The sequence below is a fragment of the Manis javanica genome, chromosome 15 (genome assembly GCF_040802235.1).
Source record: "Manis javanica isolate MJ-LG chromosome 15, MJ_LKY, whole genome shotgun sequence".
In the NCBI taxonomy this organism is placed as follows: domain Eukaryota; kingdom Metazoa; phylum Chordata; class Mammalia; order Pholidota; family Manidae; genus Manis; species Manis javanica.
The window spans coordinates 20,384,822-20,403,701 of record NC_133170.1 but is presented as its reverse complement, the minus strand read 5'-3'; the positions used below and the strand labels follow the sequence as shown (position 1 = coordinate 20,403,701).

Genomic DNA, 18,880 nt, shown 5'->3' with positions numbered 1-18,880 from the left:
GAGCTAACATATGGTATTTTCTATGTGCTATGCACTTTGTAAGTATATAACACGTTATGAGTGAATTTACGCCTCACCATAATCCTATGAGGTAATCTAATATTATTATCCCCATTTTCAGCTGGGGAAACTGGCATCATGAGGTTTAGGAACTTGTCCCATAGCTAGTAGGTGGTAGAGCCAGGACCCGAACGGTCCCGCTGGGAGACTGACTGTAGAGTTCATGTCTTTATTTGTTAAGTCAAACTGCTGTTCCCATAACCCCAGTCAGTGGGTTCAAAGGTCTGTGCCACTGAGCCTTAGAAGGGTGATATTTTTTATTTGTTCATTTGTTCATCCATTCACTCAACAACTGTCCTGAATGCCCACCATGCCCTGACACGGTGGTGTGCTGGTTACACTGAGCTAAGCAGGATGAGCATGGCCCCTGCCTCAAGGAGTCGTGGTCTAGGGGGGAAGGGATGACCCGTCACCACCCCGAAGAGGGTGAGTCTGAGAATAGTGTGGAGTTGGTAGGGTCCTTACGGAGGAAGCACAGCATGGCGTACTGATGGGAGCATCCCTGGAAGTCTGGAAGCTCACATATTACAATTTATTGTGTATATCACTGCTTCTGGCTAGAGGGTCTGACACAGTGAGCCACAGTCTGTCACTTGTTTTTAGGTTGTGTATTTAATTACTAGTCGTGAGGAATAGGTACGACAGAGCTCTAAAATTTACATTTCCTTATCCTCTTTGGTTGTTGCCATAAGTGGAAAATATGTGAGGTAAGTCAGTGTCTTTAACCTGAAAGTGAATGTAAAACTGGCAAGAGAGAAAGTTATTATTCTGATATATTAACTAAGTGACATAAAGGATTATTGATTAAAGAGGTGAGCTACTCTAATCCTTTACCATCTATCCTTGGACCTATGTAGTAACTTTTCCCAAGTAATCTTTCCTGACTGGGGCCAAAATAGCTGAGTCCATGGAACTCTAGACCAAGAAGACCTACTCATCATTGCTAAGCGTAATCTTCAGTTTATTAAAAAGATTTCTTTCAGCTCTCTGGGAGCATGTGATGATCAGAATTAAGATATTTTGCTCCCTTTCTGCACATATTCTAGGCCAGTCTCATTTTTCTGAGCAGACCTTTCCTTTCTGTCTTACCCTCAATAATTACTTTCCTATATTCTTGATTTTGCTTCTTTTATTCAGCCAGTAATCAGTTGCTGTATGTGCTAGGCATTTGCAAGGCAGCGAGGATACTGAAATTAATGGCATAGTCTTATCCTGAGGTTATCAGTGTTAGGTGGCGCCAAGGTGACAGATGTGTGAACAAATGTGTTGGGAATGGTGCAAAAATGGAGATGTATACAAGTCAGCTTGTCTTACACGACAGATGCATCAGTAGAAAGGACGGGCATTCTGTTTGCAGACTTGTTGCCAGAAATATGGGAGGGAGCTGAACACATAGATGTGGGTTGCTGTTTTACCACCATTTACTCCTGGTTTCCTTCCTTCCTTATCTCTGCCTCTTATCTTCTCTGCCTCCTTTCCTTTCTTGTGTGCTTTTAGGTATCTCAAAGTCAGCAGCTATTCTGGTGTGCCTTTCGGGAATGAATGGCAGCACCCTCTGGTCTAGTCCCCTCCCTGAAGAGGCCCGAGATATTACATGTTTGGATCTGATGCTAGGAAGCACGGATGGAACCGTCTGCCTTGTGACAGGAACACACAAGATGCTCAGCGCATTCAATGCGACATCAGGTAAGGGTCATTTGCCGTGAAAGATCCCTGCTCCTGGGAGCCATTCTCTCGGGTCAGAACAGTTTGGTGGGGAAGGGACCTTTCCACTCTCAGATGGTGGAAGATCTGGTTTACTGCTCTGGAAGGTGGATATTAAACGACATAGGAAAAAGGTTTGAATAGATTGGGTAATAGATCCACAGTTAAACCTGTCTGGGGTTAGGATGGGGCTAAAGTGAAATACCAAACAGAAACTACCCTGAGGTTTTTGGTTTCCAAATAGTCCGCCTACTCTGTTCCATGTACAAAAGACAGCTGAGCTTTGTCTCTTCATATTTGGTGTATATGGGTCTGTGTGTAAACTTGGGCTTAACTACTTAAAACCATGTCAGGGAAAAAACTAAGGTTTGTTGAGGCATGTTGATTTGGACTTTTAGCTTCAAGTATACATGAATGGAAGGAATCAGATATAAGGAAGGCTCCTTCAGAACCAGGTGTTTATTGCTAATGTACTTGCTAACACCTCGGAGTTGAGTGAAGTTGAATAAATAGCATCCTTTCCAGTTTTATAGGTTGGAGTTTGGTAGTGGGTTACTTCTGATGAAAAAAATTTGAGTCTGAGTTAACTCTATAGTGGAAGTCATATTGAAAACTTCCTTTGATTTCTTTACTCATGTGAACATACAGTAGAAGGAGAAAGAGTTGGTTGTCTGGTTGGCTCGCCCTGGGTGGTTCCTTAAGAGTTGTATCAATGGTTGTTCTAATCAGATCACAGAGAGATGAGAGGACTTTTGGACCCCTCTTTCTTAGAGAGACTTAGTACTTTCATTTTACCTAAAAATCTAGCTGTAAAGTTATTGCACGGGTTTGTTAGCAGATCCTTCAGGGTTTCAGCTCACCCTCCCTGCTCCCTTCCTCCCCTGTGTGATAAAAACTAAAGAAAAAAAAATAAGTGAGAGTTGCCACCTGTTGTTCAGCCCATCAAGTTTCTCTTTTCTGGCCTGGGAGCGTGGCATCTGCCTTTACAAGAGGCAGAAAACCATAATGTGATTAGCTTATTTGTCCTTTTCTAGGGAAAATCATTTGGACTTTAAACCCAAACTATTTATCCAACGGTACACTGGCTGCCCCGGGGCTGGTGCTGCCAGACTTGGATGAAGACGGCATCAGAGATCTTGTTGTTCTGGCTATTGGGGAACTGCAGGTAAATGGTCCTTTTCTTATAGTGAATGCTTCAACTCTAGTCAGTTCCTAGGATTGTTAATATAAATGCTGCTTGAAATATGAAGGCTTATTCAAGGGCTTAGGTTTAAATAAGTTCTGTGAGACTAAATAACCATGATGACCCCACTTTCCTGGCAATCTCATTACAGTTCCATTGACTGTCACAGTACAGTGGCGCTTTGGAGCCAGATAGGCACGTGTTTGAATTCCTGCACTATGAGCCCCGGGGAAACTATCCAAGCCCTGGTTTCTTTGTATGTAAAAGGAGAATGTTGTATCTACTTGCAGGATCCTAGGGGAGTTGGAACTAATGTATTTGAAGTGTCGAGAGTAGTGCCTAATTTTTATTTACCATGTGTACATTTTGTAGATTATATTATAGATTTAATTTTCATTTCAACTATAAAACAGAAAGACAGAAAGTTAGTAACATATACATAGGAAAAATGTAAGTCAGACAGGAGATAACAGTGAGCAAAGATGTGAGAGTCGGCAGTTCCGCTGAGACCATGCGGACGTTGACCTGAGGACGGTAATCCTGAAGTTTTCTGCCTCAGGTTGCTGGAGCTCCAGTGCACTGGAGCAAGTTAGTCTGTGAACAGGTGAAATAATAGTGCTCTTCCCCTCTAAATCACAGGGAAGAACACATTCATGAACAGAATTAATCTCAATTTTAAGTTTTTATTCTGAACCTTTTTCCTGAGCTCATGTCAAAGTCTAAGACTTTTTCTCAGATGCCCCAAGGTGAACCTGCCAGGAAATGCTTCTGGATAAAAGAATTAAACCACCAGCAAAGAGTATTTGCAGAAGAATGTGGCTCTAGCTCATTTTGCTTCATTTGATAGCTTGTTTTAATTTTAAGAGTTCTTGTGTCTGCTGTTGTGATTTTTGTAATGCATATATGGCGTAGAGTTACAGAATCTGCAAGTAGCAATGCTTAGAATAGAATGAAGTCTATCAGTGTTTTATGGTTTTCTGCCAAGAGCACCATACACTACTCAGACTGCTCAGCCATCACCGGTTTTGAAGAGCACCGCTCTACCACGCCAGGTGACACTTTGTGAGATGAGCAGAAGAAGATAGATACGGAGGTAATTTTTGAAGCCTAGTCAGTTTTGAAGGTACTTCCTGTTAGTTTTTCCTCAACTAGCCAGTTGGTCTCAAAGTATGTTGAACCAAAAACTCAGAAATTATTCACATAATCTCTTTTATCCTAGTTATTGTGATTGAACAGACCAGTGGTCTAAGAAAAATTTCAGTGAAATTTCAGTCTATGAGGAAGTGATTCTCTGAAGGTCCTTAAACTGAAAATATGAGTAGTTTTTTTTTTAATGGAATTATGCTATGGGACAAACTCAAAATTTTATAAAGTCTCAGGCTGGAAGATGGGCCAAATCTGGAAGAAGAAATCATACCATTAATTAATTGATTAAAAGATGTGCATAGCAAGATATTGAACATGTTTATATAGCCTGAGAAAGTTTCAAATTTTTGGCCTTAAATACCCCCCATCTTATGAGGCAGCGGTGGTTGGTGGGATCAGGGTTCAGGCCTTTAGGGACCCTCATAGTGAGGAGCCCTTCAGTAGAGGCACTGACTTCTTGTCTACCCCTCTCTGTGCCTTTTGAAAAAAATTTGTCTCTATTTAAAAACAAACAAAAAAATAGTCTATTGCCCAACTTGCCCCAAATAATTTAATCATTTGTATAATAGCCTGCAGATATGGAATAATCTCCATTCTGCCTGAAAATTGATAGAGGGTACTAGAAAAATATTGGCACAGTGATGGTGTAGAGCATCTTACATTGACCTCTTTTGACCTCTGTACCCCCAACAAAGAACCTGAGGAACTTGTTTACTCTAAGCTACTGATACAGAAGCTTCTCTCTTTATAAGGAGTGAGACACATTGGGTCTGTGACAGAGTGACTGCGTTCTTAGCTCTGGTTTTAGAGTGAAGTCCCAACTTGGGACACTGGACCTGGTTTGGGTTTTGAACTGATCTGGTCTAGTGCCCTACTGGGAAGGGACCTTACAAGCCATGTGGGGGATCCATGCACACCACGCTGCAATCTCTGATACATTCCAGACCCTTGGCACCATACTCTCCTTGAGCACCCAGGTGAGTGGGAATGTAACTTATTTGTGAGGCAGTCTATTTCATTTTTGGTTAGGTCTAGAAAATTCTGTCATATTGGTGGAAAATGTGCCTTCTCATAGCTTCTACTCATAGTTTCAGCATCAGTCCCACAGAGAAACTCTGAATGAATCTAATCTTCTTTCTTCACAAAAGCCCTTGAGCCTTCAGCCTTGTCCCTCTGAGCCTGCTACCCTCAGGGATAAATATCCCCAATTTCTCATACTGTTCCTCATGCTGCATGAAGTCTAGAGCCCTCTCTTGCTTGATTTCTTTCTTTTTGTACTCCAGTTTACCCATATCTTTTTAAAAGTGTGGTACCCATATCTGAAAATAGTATTCTATTTGTAATATAACCAGTTTTATTAGTATAAGGAAATTGTTACTTCTTTTGATATAGATTCTGTATTTCTATTAATGCACCAGAGATGGTGAGAGACTTTCTAAGATTTGGTTTTTGTGTATAATCAGTTAAATAACCCACATCTTTCAATCAATTAATTAATGGTATGATTTCTTCTTCCAGATTTTGGCCCATCTTCCAGCCTAAGACTACAAAATTTTGAGTTTGTCCCATAGCATATTAGCTATGCCTCTCAGCTCTGTGATCATCTTGAATTCTATTCATTCAAGTCTTTGATAAGAATGATTAATAGGAATACGACAATAGCAGAGTGCTGTGACATCCCGCCAGAAGCCCCTCTCTGCACTGGCATTGGCTCTTTCTCTGAGTACTCTGAAAGCCACATCTCTTTATTTTGCCCATAAGAATTCATGATAAAATTTATCAAAGGCTTTACTTAAATCAAGATATTGATACCATCCTCATATTTCCCAACCACTGACTTTACACTGAAAGAAAGTCCTCTAGAGCAAGGGTCAGTAAACTATGGCCTGTAGGCCAAATTTAGCCCACTCCTTGTTTTTGTAGATAAAGTTTTATTGGAATGCAGTCATGCCTATTCATTTATGTATTATCTAGCTTTCACACTATAGTGGTAAAGTGGTTGCTACAGAAACCATGACTCACCAAAAACCTAACATATTTACCATTTGGTCCTCCCCAGGAAAAGTTTGCCACCCTCTGGTTGCTGGTGGGCAGGCCAGACGTATCATGTAATGATGGGGGAGCACTGCCTGCACTGATTCTAGTTGGGACCGAATATTACTGGGGATTTCTGGGTATGAGAGTAGAGACCCCAGGGCTGGAGGTCTGAGGCTAGAATTCTGTGCCTCTGAATATTCATCAGCAACAACTGTGCTTCAGAAATTGCCTGAGCTACCAGTGAAGATTCTGTTCGCACATACCTAACGAAGGAATGGGACATGTGCCTCACTTTCTTACCTCCAGGAAAATAAAGTGAAGCATGTTTGGCTTTGCTTTTCAACTGTGGACGTGTTCTGAACCCTTAGCTAATGAGAGAAGCTGTTTGATTAGGAAACGATAGGGCTGCTGTTGACTTGACCCCCTTCTTTCACTTCTTCAGCCGGATCTGTGCTTTCTACTGGTGTCTGGCCGGACAGGAAGTCCAGTTGGCCGACCTGTGAAGTACAACATCGTGGGAGTGGGGAATCTGATTGGTCCTCAGGCTTATGTCACCACAAATGGGGCTGTCTACATCCTATTTGGCTTTGGTAAGAAGCAAGGCTGGTACTTGCTCCTGCTCCCCATTGGTATATGGGTTAGGTCTCCCTTGGGAGACAGGGTGAAAGCACAGGAGTTGCTGACTCTGCCTGTTCATCAGCTCCGACTGCAGGGGCCTCTCACTCTCCCCCACCTACTGCAGGTCATGGCTGCTTTTCCCTTGCTGCCCTCTCCAAGGAGAAGATGCTTAATCACTTCTGCATGCCCTCCACGTTGGATCAGTCTGGGTGGGCTCTGTGAGACCCACCCGCCCAGACTCTGTCTCTCCCTCAGATCCTTGCCCTGGGAGCATTCTCATAAATTCAGCTTCTCAGTGTTGGTTCTTCCTGTGGTGCTAGGAAATATCCAAGCTGTTGCTCTGCGGGACATTTTTGTTCAGGCCCAAAATCGAGGCTCACCACCTTCTCTGCAGATAGAAGAGCCAGAATGGGAAAAGCGAAGACCCATCAACCTGTCTGAGCTCATTGACATTTACAGGTAGGGCAGACACCTGACATTGTCACTAGGAGATCTTGTGAGATCTCACTTGTCTCTTAAGTTTGATTGGGCCAATGAAAATGTGGGTAGAGGTTTGGGAGTAAGCAGTGCTAGCCTTAATGTGCCACCTTCTGATCTGGTTATCGTGCATTAGAAATGTTCTTCTCTTCATAATATAATGTGTTGGTGACCCTGATTGTGTCACCATCACTTTGCACCTAGGTTGCAAAGAAAGGTATATGTGTAATGTTCTGAGTCAGAGCAGAGTGAGACGGGGGAACCTTCCAGTAAGGAGACAGATTCATTTTAAATAGCTGCTTGTAAAACTGCTAAAGTATCTGCCCTTTTCTTTTCCTGTATTTTTCTTAGTTGAAGAATCATTTTTGCAAAAGCAGAGATAGCATCTGTGGAATCTTTTTATTATTGTTTAATTTTTTTAACTTAAATCATGTAGTTTGTCATATGCAGTAGATTTTATCCATTTAACACCAAGCCTAAGTAGTAATTATCTTCATGCTTTTCTATCTAAAGTTTCAATTTTCTAGCATTTTCTTAGGAGTATCATATTGATTCAGTGAATTTGGCAGATGTTTTACAGAATTTGTTAACACGTGTTGTACAAAGAAAGAAATGATCTGACAAAGTGTATACCATGACTTGCTATCCAAGCTTCGTGACAACTGCAAGCCTCCTGTCCAGAACTCCACCTGCCTTTCCATTGTCCTTGGCTGTTTTATCCTCCCCAGAGTATCCAGTGTGAGGGGCATGGCTTTGCAGCACTTTTCACAAACACATTGATTTTCTAGGGACCCTTGGTCTCTAAAGGTCAAAGCAATGAGATTTAATTGGGGTGACAGAGTGCCCTTCTCAGTAAGATAACAGTGGGAGATGCATACAAGGGTATATACAAGCACGTACACTGAGAGAAAAAGCCAAAATAAGTGGGTCAGGAATCTCACTAAAGCCAGAGACTAAATGTTGGGATCTTGTCTAATTCAGCGATGGTGTTGAACTGCTCCAGATGGTGAGGGCACCGGATTCCAACTGCAGCAATCTCCTGATTACAACCAGACAAGGCCTCGTCCTGCTCCGGGGGCAAAATCTTACACCTTCCTGGACGTTGAGCCTTCAAGGCCTGCGCAGGTTTACAGTGTCCTCTTCCTGTGTTTGCTGGTTTGATCCACTTTCCCATGTTTAAAAATTGTCCAGGGCAGTTGCTTGATATCTGGGGCTAGTGCAAGAGAAGGGAGGGAAAGAGATCCTTGTTTTCCCCTTTTGCCTATTCATGATTGATCACTTGTGTGTTCTCACCTGCAGCCAGCCTACTCCTGGCTATTTCACGGATGATCAGACGTTAGACTTTCTTCTGCAGATACAGGATGGCATTGGGATGAAAAAGGTAAACTTTGGCACTCAAATCACTCAGAACATATGTGAAGTATATACTTTGTATGTAGTCCTATGCTAGGCACTGTGAGAAAGGAAAAGTACCTAAAATATGGTCCCTTCCTTCAACGAACTTGAAGTCTAGCAGAGTGGAGACAATGAAAACTCACAATTCAGCACTAAAATCTACAGCCCTAAAGTGCTATCTAGCTATAGCTATATAAAATGCATTTTATAGCTGTAGATTCTAGTGCTAAACCGTATGGGAGTTCCTTCTGGATTCCTAACTTACAGTTAGGCAGTAGAAAGCTTCAGAAGCCTCTTGATGGGAAAAGGCAGGCATAAATAAATTTAATACTTCAGTACATATACTGCTAAGATTTCAGAGAAGGCAGGATATCTGGAGAGGCTGGGTTTTTATGGAAGACTTTATAAAGGAGGGAGAGATGAGCAGGGCCTTGGAAGCTGGATTGTATACCCTTGAGGAGGGGTGAAGGGGAAGGCAGGCCAGGTCAGGAGCACCAGGACCGGGCCCAGAGACAACAGTACAGCATGTTCCAAAGGCACCAATTAAGTCTTTCTGATTTTATGTGAGGCTGCATATGGGGAGGATATAGTGGTGGGATAGACGGGTTTTATTCCTATAACATTAAAGGCAGAAATACAGTTTTTCAAATTTATTTTGTATAATTGACCTAGCTTTTTGGTTTATCACCATTATAAAATATGTATTTATATATTGCCCACTGTTCCCTGGGCACAAAATCAACACGTAATCATCACCTCTGATGGGTGGCATCTGTGGAGACACGGCGTTAACGGAGGCAAGGCCTCTGCCCTGTGTAGTTCCCGGTCATTGGGGTTCCTGTCAGTGTGCAGCTTTACCATGTCCTGTGAAGGGCTGCATGAGGCTCACCCAGTGCCATGGGGAGGTGGGAGCAGGTGGCGTAGGGAGTCAGGAGGTGCTTCCTGTTGGTCAGGAGTTGATGCGCAGAATGGCGAGAGCAGAGAAGAGCTTGCTGGGTGGTTATATCATGGACTCAGGGCATTCCCGCCAGAGGCCAGCCTGCAGAGGGCCCTGAGAGCAGGGGTGCCGGATTTGGACGAGGTGTTACTTGGTCATGAGCCGAGGACAGATCCCACGAGCGCCGCATCAATGCAGGGAGGGTCTCCTGGCCGTGCTGTGCAGGGAAGAAGCAATTCTGATTGTATTCTGAGGAATTTCAGATGGAGATTGGAGTTTTCATTGGCATTCCTAGCAGGAGTAAGGGAGAAGGGTAGATAGGGGTTGATTAAGAGATGCGATGAGGTGCTAAGGGTTCAGACTAGGATTTTAGTCCTGTCTGGTATGTTTTGGTGACCTTGGGTGAATTACATAATCTCACCTCGCTGCAGTTTCTGCATCTGTAAAACAGGAATAATCCTGCTGCCTCCCTTCATAGGGTCATTGCGACAGTTAAATGCAATAGTCTGTATGACTGGATGATGTTTTTTAGCTCATTGTCTCTAGACTTCTTTTCTCCCAAGACTGCCGAAGGAAGCGGGCACTGCTAGCCTGATTCCAGCTCTGCTCGCGGAGGAGCTGGTCTCTGCAGGCGGTTCCAAGACCTTCCACGAGGCAGAGTCTGAGCCTGAGCAGAGAGGGGCAGGACCCCAGGGGCCCGGGGAGCAGGCTGTGCAGAGGGGCAGTTCTTCCACTCCCTGGAGAGCAGATGCCCTGGGGGACCCTGGGGAGGGGGCAGCTACTTGGGGATTTTGGTGAACAAGAAGCTCCAGAACTGTGAGGTGTGAGGTATTTGTGGTGAAAAGGAGAGAGACGTGCCCCCGGGGCTTATGGATTCAGTCCCTCTAGTTATGCTCTGAGAGATGCAATAAGGAGTGTATTTCCTCTTAATTAATTTTTTTGCTTGTTTGGACTGTGACCATTTAAATCTGAGATGACCCCAGGGCTGAGTGACATATGCCAGGACCCCAGTAGAGTGGAACAGAAAGCCGGAGCACAGCACACAGGGCAGAGCACCCAGTTCATCACTGTTCCCCGGGCCGTCCCTGCGTCCCGGGCCGGCGGGGGCAGCGGGTGCGTGGGTGGGGTGCACATCAGGCACTGCTGTTGGCGTCTTATCTCAGCAGCCCTTGGAATGGCTGCCCTGTGTCCGGGGGTGGTCATAACACTGAATAAAGTCACTTCCTGTCTCAGCCTGCGTTTCTCATCTGTAAACTGAGAGGTGGGCTGGAGGATTGAGGACGTCCCCTTACTGAAGGTTCTCTGGTCCTTTAAAGTCTGTGGAATGAGAATGAGGCTGCAGAAAGTCGAATCCTGGTGCCTAGCTGTTATTTAATGTTCTCTGAACACCAAGCTTGGTCACATCTCATAAGCCAACCTGTTGTCTGCGTGTTACTTGAATATCTGGGTTTTGTTTGTTCTTTGCTCCTGTGTGTGCATTTCCTCGGCCTGCTGCCTTCTTGAGGACAGGCTGCCCTCACTGTCTTCTCTCTGCTGCAGATGGTGGTGGTGGACGGGGACTCTGGCTCGGTCACTTGGAGTCACAGTGTTCCATGCCACATGAAGGAAACACCAGCCACCTCAGCAGTCACCTCGGACCAGAAGTCTGTCTTCCTCTTCTGGGCTGAAGGGCTGTCCCCTGCATCTCTCCATTCCGTGAGTGAGCCTGGGGAGGGGGTCCCTTTGTCACTCTGTGAGATGGCAGCTGCTCTGTGGGGCCAACTGGGTGTGGGGGGCGTGATGAGACCAGTCATGCTTGCAGGTGGTTGTGGGGAGGAAGAAGCCACGTGTGAGTGGGCAGAGTGGAGGCCTGCTCTCTCCTGAACTATGCGACCCTGCCAGTGGCTAAAGCTGACAACAGCCCCTGGCTCCTGGCTCCTGGCAGGGAGGCTAGATAAAGGGTGAAAAGTCTTCATAAGATTTACAGATTTACAGGTGTTTCACAGGTGCCACAGTTGTTGAGGAGAAATAATTGTGATTGGCAGGGAGGGCCCAGGGAGGGTAAGGCTGGGCTCCCCATGAGTAAAGTGGGCCTGCGGCATGGGTGAGGGGATGAGACAGCCACGCAGTGGGAGGACGGTGGCCAGGCTGAAGCTGAGAGCCCCTGGGGGAACGATGGGAGAGCAGGTCCGATGCAAAGAAGGCAGGTGTTACAGTCGTAAGTGCCATTCTGGGGTTTTTCTGGGGGTGGTTGATGAGGCAGGGTGCCACCTACAGTAGTTCCCCAAGAGTTTTTGGTAAGACCCACCCTGATTTAGTTCAGTTAACACACCTTGACCAGCACCTACTATGTGCCAGGCACCTGTGTTCTCTGTAGGGACCTAAGGATAACCTGGAAACAGTGCTGGTCCCCTAGAGGAGGAGATAGGTGGTCCCGAGTGATGGGGGAGCCCGGAGGAGGGGAGTCCTGAGTTCATCAGCCCTAGCTCTCTGACAAGTCACTGAACCTTTTGGAGCCTTGTGCTCTTTGCCCGTTAATAAAGGTGCCAATATATTCCCTCATGTTGAAGATCAGAGTTACTTAAAATTGGGATTATAGCCCTAATTCTGCCATGCCCTAACATGTGACTGTAGGCAATTTACCTAACATTTTAACTTCCTGGTTTCCTCATTTAATGAAATGGGGAGATTGGACCAGATGACTCTCAAATGTAAGTGACTATAACCACAAAACAAAGGCGTGTTACAAATGCTATAATACAAGTACACATAAGAAGTTTAGATGGAAGCACCCAAGAAGGGGGATATTAATTTTGTGGGGGCAATTAGGGAGCTTTTCATGAAAGGGGGGTATTCAAGTTGGGGACCTAAGGATGAGAAGGGTTTTATTGTGTGGAAATGGGCTGAAGAGGAGAGTCAGACAGTCCAAGGGAACTAGGTTTGGCAAAGGGTAGAGTAAAGTGAAGCGTGTGTGTACGCAACAAGCAGACATTGCTGAAGCAGGGGGTGGGCGGTAAACATTGTAGGAGAAGGCTACAAAAGGTGGTGGTTAAATGGTGTAAGACCTGGGGCTCCGCAGGCCCTGGGGAAGGAGTTTGGCTGTTTTCTTGCCATGTTAGCTGAACTAGAGGGCCGTCCCCTCATGCCTGGCCCTGAAGGTGTGTGGAAAATGCCCTCTTCCGCATTGTGGGCATGTGGTGGGAGTGAGGCTGTGGTCTTCCTGCCCGTGTTTCTCCTCTTTAGGGGGCTGCCTCCTGTGCTAAGATTAGGGAAGGAAGAGTGACCCCCCTCCGGGCTTCCATCTCCTCCCCAAGACAGTCCCAGCGGCAGAGGGGCAGACTTGACAGCTGGCAGAGCAGCCGTTTACTAGCAGATGGAGTTTCTGTGCTTTAAGGACCTTTGGGCCCCACGTGTGTGTGCTGAATGCCAGACCCGCCCGGAGCCCTCCGAGTTGTGGCAGGGGAAGCTGCAGTGTGCTGCCCGTCTCCGCGAGGACTTTGGGGACCAGCACTTAGACCCGGGAATTTTGTTTTATAGTTAGTGATTTACTCCTGTCTCGTCAATGTTCTTTATGCCATGAACTGGTAAGGGTTTTGTAATTTTAGCCCAATACTTGCAGTTGGCTTTAATAGCCAGTGAGAGGAACTGTCTGGCTTGCTGTTTTCATGCATAGATTCTGACTCCACGGAGCCCAGCTCCTGCGCGGGTGGACCAGTGTTCCGAAACCCCCGGGGCAGAGGCTGGGGGGCTCACGTCAGATTGCTCCCCAAGGCACACACATTTTTTTCTTCCCTTTTTTTCTTTTTTTGCTTATAATGGAAAAACCATTTTGTACCTGTAATGGTTTTAAAAAGTTAGTGATTAGTCAGTGTTTTGAGCCCTTTGAAATATGTCTCCTGTGTATGGGAATTTCTCTCAAACATGTCCTTGTCACTGGGGTCATGTCTCAGCATCTGGGAGGAATCAGCTGTCACCTCTGTGTCCCCCACCCTCTTCATCCGAGGGCCATCGCGTGTGGGCTTGTAGACTGACCTCTGCTCCTCCTCTTGGCTTCTCATGGTCAGGACATCATCCTGGGCCCCGAGCCACGCAGCCTTCACCACCTGTACCTCCTGCATCCTGCGTTCCCCTCCATCCTTCTGGATCTGGCCAATGCCACGGGCACAGTCACAGCCTCAGAAGGTAAGTCCCAGTGACCATGGGGGGCCGTGGACACAGATGAAGGGAGAGGCTGTACTGGCTGTGCATCAGGACGCCCTTGTCCTGTCAAGGGAAGGGTGTGTGCTGAGCCGCTCCTGTGCTTTTTTCCTGGTGTCCGTGTGCCCGGGCCGTGGCCTGAGTGCCCCCTCTGGGGAGGGAGTGAGGCCCACAGAGGGAGGACCCTGAGGGGGAAGCATGGCCCATTTCTGACTGCTCCCAAGATGGTAATGATTCGTGCAGCTACTCATTCAGCAGATACTAGTTGAGCATCAGCTATATGCCAGGCACTGTGCCAGGTGCTGTGCTTACAGATAAGACTAGTTTTTTGACTCTCTAGTTGCTTAGGACTTGGAATTTCTGTGAGGGATATGATGGAGAAAGGCTGTTTTTTCCAGCATTGGTTTAATATCAGTGGACTTTCTTCTGAACAGTGAAAGTAAATATGCCCATTTCACAGAAATGGCAGCCAGGAGAAAAACTCCTCACCACAGCTGATATTTGGGAAGTATTCTACTTTACACTTGTACCTAAATAATTTTGTATAGCAAAATTTGAATCATATACTATGGATCTACAGTTCAGGAAAGGAAAGCTCTAGGAGCTCAGCCACTGTGCCCTGCTTAGTCTGGAAGCATCTGACGGTCCCCCACTCTGAGCTCCTGCCTCCCCCTGACCTCAGGGCATCTGCTGTTCCTGGAGGGGGTGTGGAAAAGGAAGACTACACAGCCACTTCCTCCCATATTCTTTTGCCATTCAAACACTTGCTCTCTACTTACAGACTCATTTGCTTTGAAGTTGAAGCTAGTGTTTGTGCTTCTCTGTTTATTGGGATACACTGGGAAGAACAGCTGATCTGGAACCTAGATGCACACCTGTCCCCTGGCTCTGTGTGTGGTGGGGGGCGGGGAGGGGTGGTGTCAGCTTGCAGAGTCCTGGGATTGGATCTAAACCAGCTGTATTTCAATACTAGCATAAAATATTATTCAGTGCACATTAAATAATCGTAATTAAGAATTAGGCCATTTTTGTGATGACACCTGTTGTAGAGATGAGGCAAAATGAACACTGGCTGGGTAAATAGCTTATGTGACCATATCCTGGCAACCTAGGAATTCCCAGAATTTCTAGTCTGTGGTCACTTTCCTACCAAACTGTCACTATAATTGGCAAATCCTCTCATTTCCTGATTTAGGTCTTAGAAGCAGCTTCGGAGAAGGAAAAGTACAAAGACTGCTTTGCTGACATCTAGTCATTCACACTGTGCACCTACTGTCTGCCTAGCTCAGGGCCTTGCATTTATTAGGTGCTTAGGAAACTTCTTGTCTGAGTTAATGAAGGAGTAAATAATGAATGAATCTAGTTGCTGAAGCAAACCAATCTCTTGTTAGCTAAAGTTTTCTATTGTTAACCGCCCTTCTTTTTGTCCTGCCTCAGTTGGAATTAACGACCTCTGGAAAGATGCCTTTTATGTTACGAGGAGAACAGGGCCAAGCTCCGAAGGCCGTCCGGCACCCCTGGTGGTCAGCAAGCTCAGTCTCCGGTGGGCACTGATGGAGGGCCAGATGGTCCAGCTAAAGGACACCACCCCCAAAATTGGCCGTGGGGAGCTGCGAAGATTCCTCTCTAGGATAAAGTTTGTTGATTCTCCCTATTAGGTGAATGGCTTCTGAAAGAAATATTTGGTCACTACTGAGGTTTAGAACAAGGATTACCTAGTCCAACTTTGTTCTTTAGATGCAGGGAGAGTGGGAGCTGTCACGAGTAGCTCAGAATTTAGAAACAGTTGCTTTGAACCCAGGCTGTTTCTAAAGGTGCTTCAGGGCTGTTAGGGAGTTGTTTTCAGCTGGAACTGGTACTGCTTCCCCTGGGGGGACCCTTGGAAATGCAGAGGCATAGTTTCTGTCCTAGGGACTGAGGGGGTGGAAATCCTTCTGGTATTTCCTGGGTGGGAGCTGCTGGGCTAATGTCCTGCAGGGCTTGTGGCAGTTACACACTGCACAGCATCACCGTGCTCAGAGGGCTCCTCCCCGCCCTGCCCAAACAGTGTGGTCTAGTTCAGTGTTCAGGAGCTTAGCGTGGCAGAAGGTGAAGCCTCTGTGCCTTTCTGGAGGGACACTTGTGAACTGGGGGGTTGGGGCCAGTCAGAAGGGCAGGAAAAGAGGACTCTTCTGCCCTTTAGGTTCCCTCCTCTTCTCTGCCATGAAGAAGTGAGTCATGGATCCGTGTACGTTTCTGCCTAGATGTAGACGATGGAAGTTATCCGTTTCAGAAGAAGTGAACAGAGGGCCACTCTCTCCTGTCAGTGTAAAGCCGTTCTTTGGAGAGAAGGAAGACTCCACCTCATTTCCCCACCTCTGCGTGATTGCGGCACGTGGGAAGGCGCTTTGCGTGCTTGGACAGCACAGCCCCGGTGCCTGGGGTCTCTTACCTGCCTTCCGGTCCCTGCATTGACCCCCTCTCGGCACTCTGTGTAGACAGTTTGGAAATGTGAATCTGAGAAGTGTTTTACTTTTTTGTATGTCTAATTTATAAACTTAAACTGGGAAATCCAGTGAAAGTTCTTCACTGGAACATTTTGTTTTGCCTTATGCCACGTCGTATATTTTTTAGTGTTACGATGTAATATTTTCTAGATGTGTTCTAAGCTCCAGGGACCCAGTTTCTTATTCTGAAATACGTCTGGTTTGTTGGGTCATTTGAGACATCCAGATCGCCTGCCTCTGTTTTTGAGGCCACTCCTTTCTGTCCTTATTCTCTCCCCACCTCTGCCTTGGCCTCTTCCAGCTCAGCAGCAGTGAGAAAGCCTGAGAGGGGGAGACTGAGTCAGCCACCCACCACTGTCCTTTCTTGTCTCAGGTGTCCTGTCCTCTCATATCTTCCATCTCTACATAGGCAGTGACCACAGAGTAACCATGTTCCTATCAGAAGGGGAACAAGTGGTGTCCACGGCCCGCTGCCGCCCAGGCCCATGGGTTCCGTGGTTTTGATCATTCTGCCCGTCATGGCCATTTTTACTGCAGAACCTTCAGAGGGCTTACGTGTGAGTGGCGGCCTCAATGCGCAGGGTAGCCAGAGTCAGGAAGGACCGAGGCGACTCCCTTACCTGGCTTCACCTCTGCTTCGCTTTCAGCTTCCCTCCTGCTGGGCGGCCTTCTTTCTGCCTCTCCTGTTGCCCCCCTTTTCAGGGACATTTCTGCTTTGCCCTCATGAGAGCAGAGCTATTTCTGGGCTTTACTTCTTGATTCTGGTATGCAGCCATTTTGCCCTGCTCACCTCCTTCCTTGCAGAGCCTTTGAAGCATTGTCTTTTGAGAAAATTCCTATGTAAATACTATAGCTTTTATAACTGGTTAAGTTCTCTGGGATCTTCTCCAGTGCTTGCTTCTCCCTTCTGCTATATAAATGTGTTATTTCTATCAAGTTCTCTCCTAAGCTTCTAGGTCATTGTTTATATAGCAGAAGATCCCACATTAGCTGGGGGAGAACTGCTTTTCTTATTGAATAATTTCAAAAGATCATCCGTGAGTACAGCTCAGGTTTTACTTGAGCCTGTATCTTCTTAGCTTGTGTTAATAAAGGGATTCCAGAAAAGTTAGAGATTACAGAAAACTGGGGATCCCAGATTGAAAGGGTGTTTCTCAGTTGCCCACCGGGAGGCATCATGACATGACAGAAGGTCGGCAGCAGCTGCCTGCAGATCGGCCCCATCGTGTTCTGGTCAACCCCCTGCTTCAAGGCCCTGCAAGCAAATTAGGTTTGAACACTTCAGAAGGCATGTGTGAGTCCAGCTTATTGTAAACCTGGGGAACAACGTGAGGATCCCCAGGAGTACAGGGATGATTCCAGATTCACTCCTAGTGAATCTACGTGGGTAGAAGAGCCTGGGGTCTAGTTGGGTCTAGTAGAGAATTCTAAGGACTCATTTATAGTCGCCTGAACACCTACAACTTGGGTGGTGGTCCTGCGGCCTGGGCTGAGCCAGCTAGGTCTAAGCCTGGTGCTCTTCCAGGTTGAGCCTTTCGGGGAAGCCAGCCACTTCAGGCAGGAGTAAAATGCAAAGTTGTTTACTGGAGAACTGGTCTGGGAGGGTTGTTTTGGGCAGAAGACTGTATTTATGCTGGGTGAGTCCCAGAAACATACATAAGAGGAAGTCGGAAGAACATGGTGTTCCTCCGATCTTCATGGTGCGTCTGCACACTGACCTAGCAGATTTTTTGGACCGTGATAAGTTTGCTCCCTCGTTACTAAACAGGGTGCAAGCTCCGGGTTTCTTCTTCCTCTTGCAGCCAGTGCAGAGGGTGTAAATGCAGATGGACAAAGCTTCATGTGACGGGTGTGGGTGCTGGTCTCCTGTCAAACGTGTCCCTAAACTTCCTTCTCTTCCGAGGCAGTCACCCAACCAGACATCTGAGATGGGAGGTGCTCCTCTTTCCCCCCACTGCCAGCATGGGGTTGCCCACAAAGCCTATATGACCACTATTTAGGAATAGTGATGATGTCTGCAAATTCAAGGGTCTTCCTCCTCCGAACCTCTCCTGTTTCCTTCCCTTCTGAACCCCTCTACTCTGGACATCATTCTCCCCATCCCCGAGATGGTCTGCACTCACCTTCTCGTGAGGCATGGCCCTACCAACCCCCCTGAATGTGAACTGCTGTCCTTATTGCCCACGTGAAAGAAGGGCCAGCTGGGGTGCTGTCAGGAAGCACTATTTCAAATGTGAATTGTTACAAAATAAATAACTCCGTGTGGGAAACATAGCAGTGTGTCGTTGTCATTCTTCTTCGGCATCAAGAATGGTTTGTTTTCTTTATAGACAAGCAAGGGCCAGTGGATGGATGAGAAGGTGGATCCAGAGAGGACTGTGTGTGTGCCACTGCCTGATGGCCAGGGAGGTCTCCCTGTGGGTCTCCAGGGAGGAACCATAGTCCTCTCTGAATAACCTCCTGGGCCGTTTCTGGCAGACCTGTCCCTGCATGTCGTAGGAGCCTGCTCATGTGTGCTAGTCTCCCAGTGGTGTCCTGGATAATATTCAATCAGACTTCCATTAGGCCCCTGTAGTGTGAGTGCAGGGCTCTCTAATAGTGTGGAGGACCTCTGTCCTCCACGTCACAGCTCCCACCAGTGCCTCGTCATCCATTCTGTGA

The 18,880-nt window shown here is 46.6% G+C and overlaps 1 protein-coding gene across 3 annotated transcripts in view; it reads left to right on the top strand.

Annotated features, from left to right (window-relative positions):
- FAM234B (family with sequence similarity 234 member B) overlaps positions 1-18,493 on the top strand; it is a 35,594-nt gene extending 17,101 nt beyond the window's left edge. For 2 of the 3 annotated variants that reach the window (XM_017649594.3, XM_017649610.3), the window contains exons 4-13: positions 1,558-1,746; positions 2,799-2,929; positions 6,573-6,720; positions 7,069-7,207; positions 8,207-8,350; positions 8,525-8,606; positions 11,097-11,252; positions 13,601-13,718; positions 15,171-15,391; positions 15,916-18,493. In XM_017649594.3, coding sequence (XP_017505083.3) covers positions 1,558-1,746; positions 2,799-2,929; positions 6,573-6,720; positions 7,069-7,207; positions 8,207-8,350; positions 8,525-8,606; positions 11,097-11,252; positions 13,601-13,718; positions 15,171-15,391 — 1,328 coding nt within the window. In that variant the 3' untranslated portion in view covers positions 15,916-18,493. The remainder of the gene's footprint in view (positions 1-1,557; positions 1,747-2,798; positions 2,930-6,572; positions 6,721-7,068; positions 7,208-8,206; positions 8,351-8,524; positions 8,607-11,096; positions 11,253-13,600; positions 13,719-15,170; positions 15,392-15,915) is intronic. The other variant, XM_017649603.3, reaches the window with a different exon arrangement.
- The last annotated feature ends 387 nt before the right edge of the window (positions 18,494-18,880 follow it).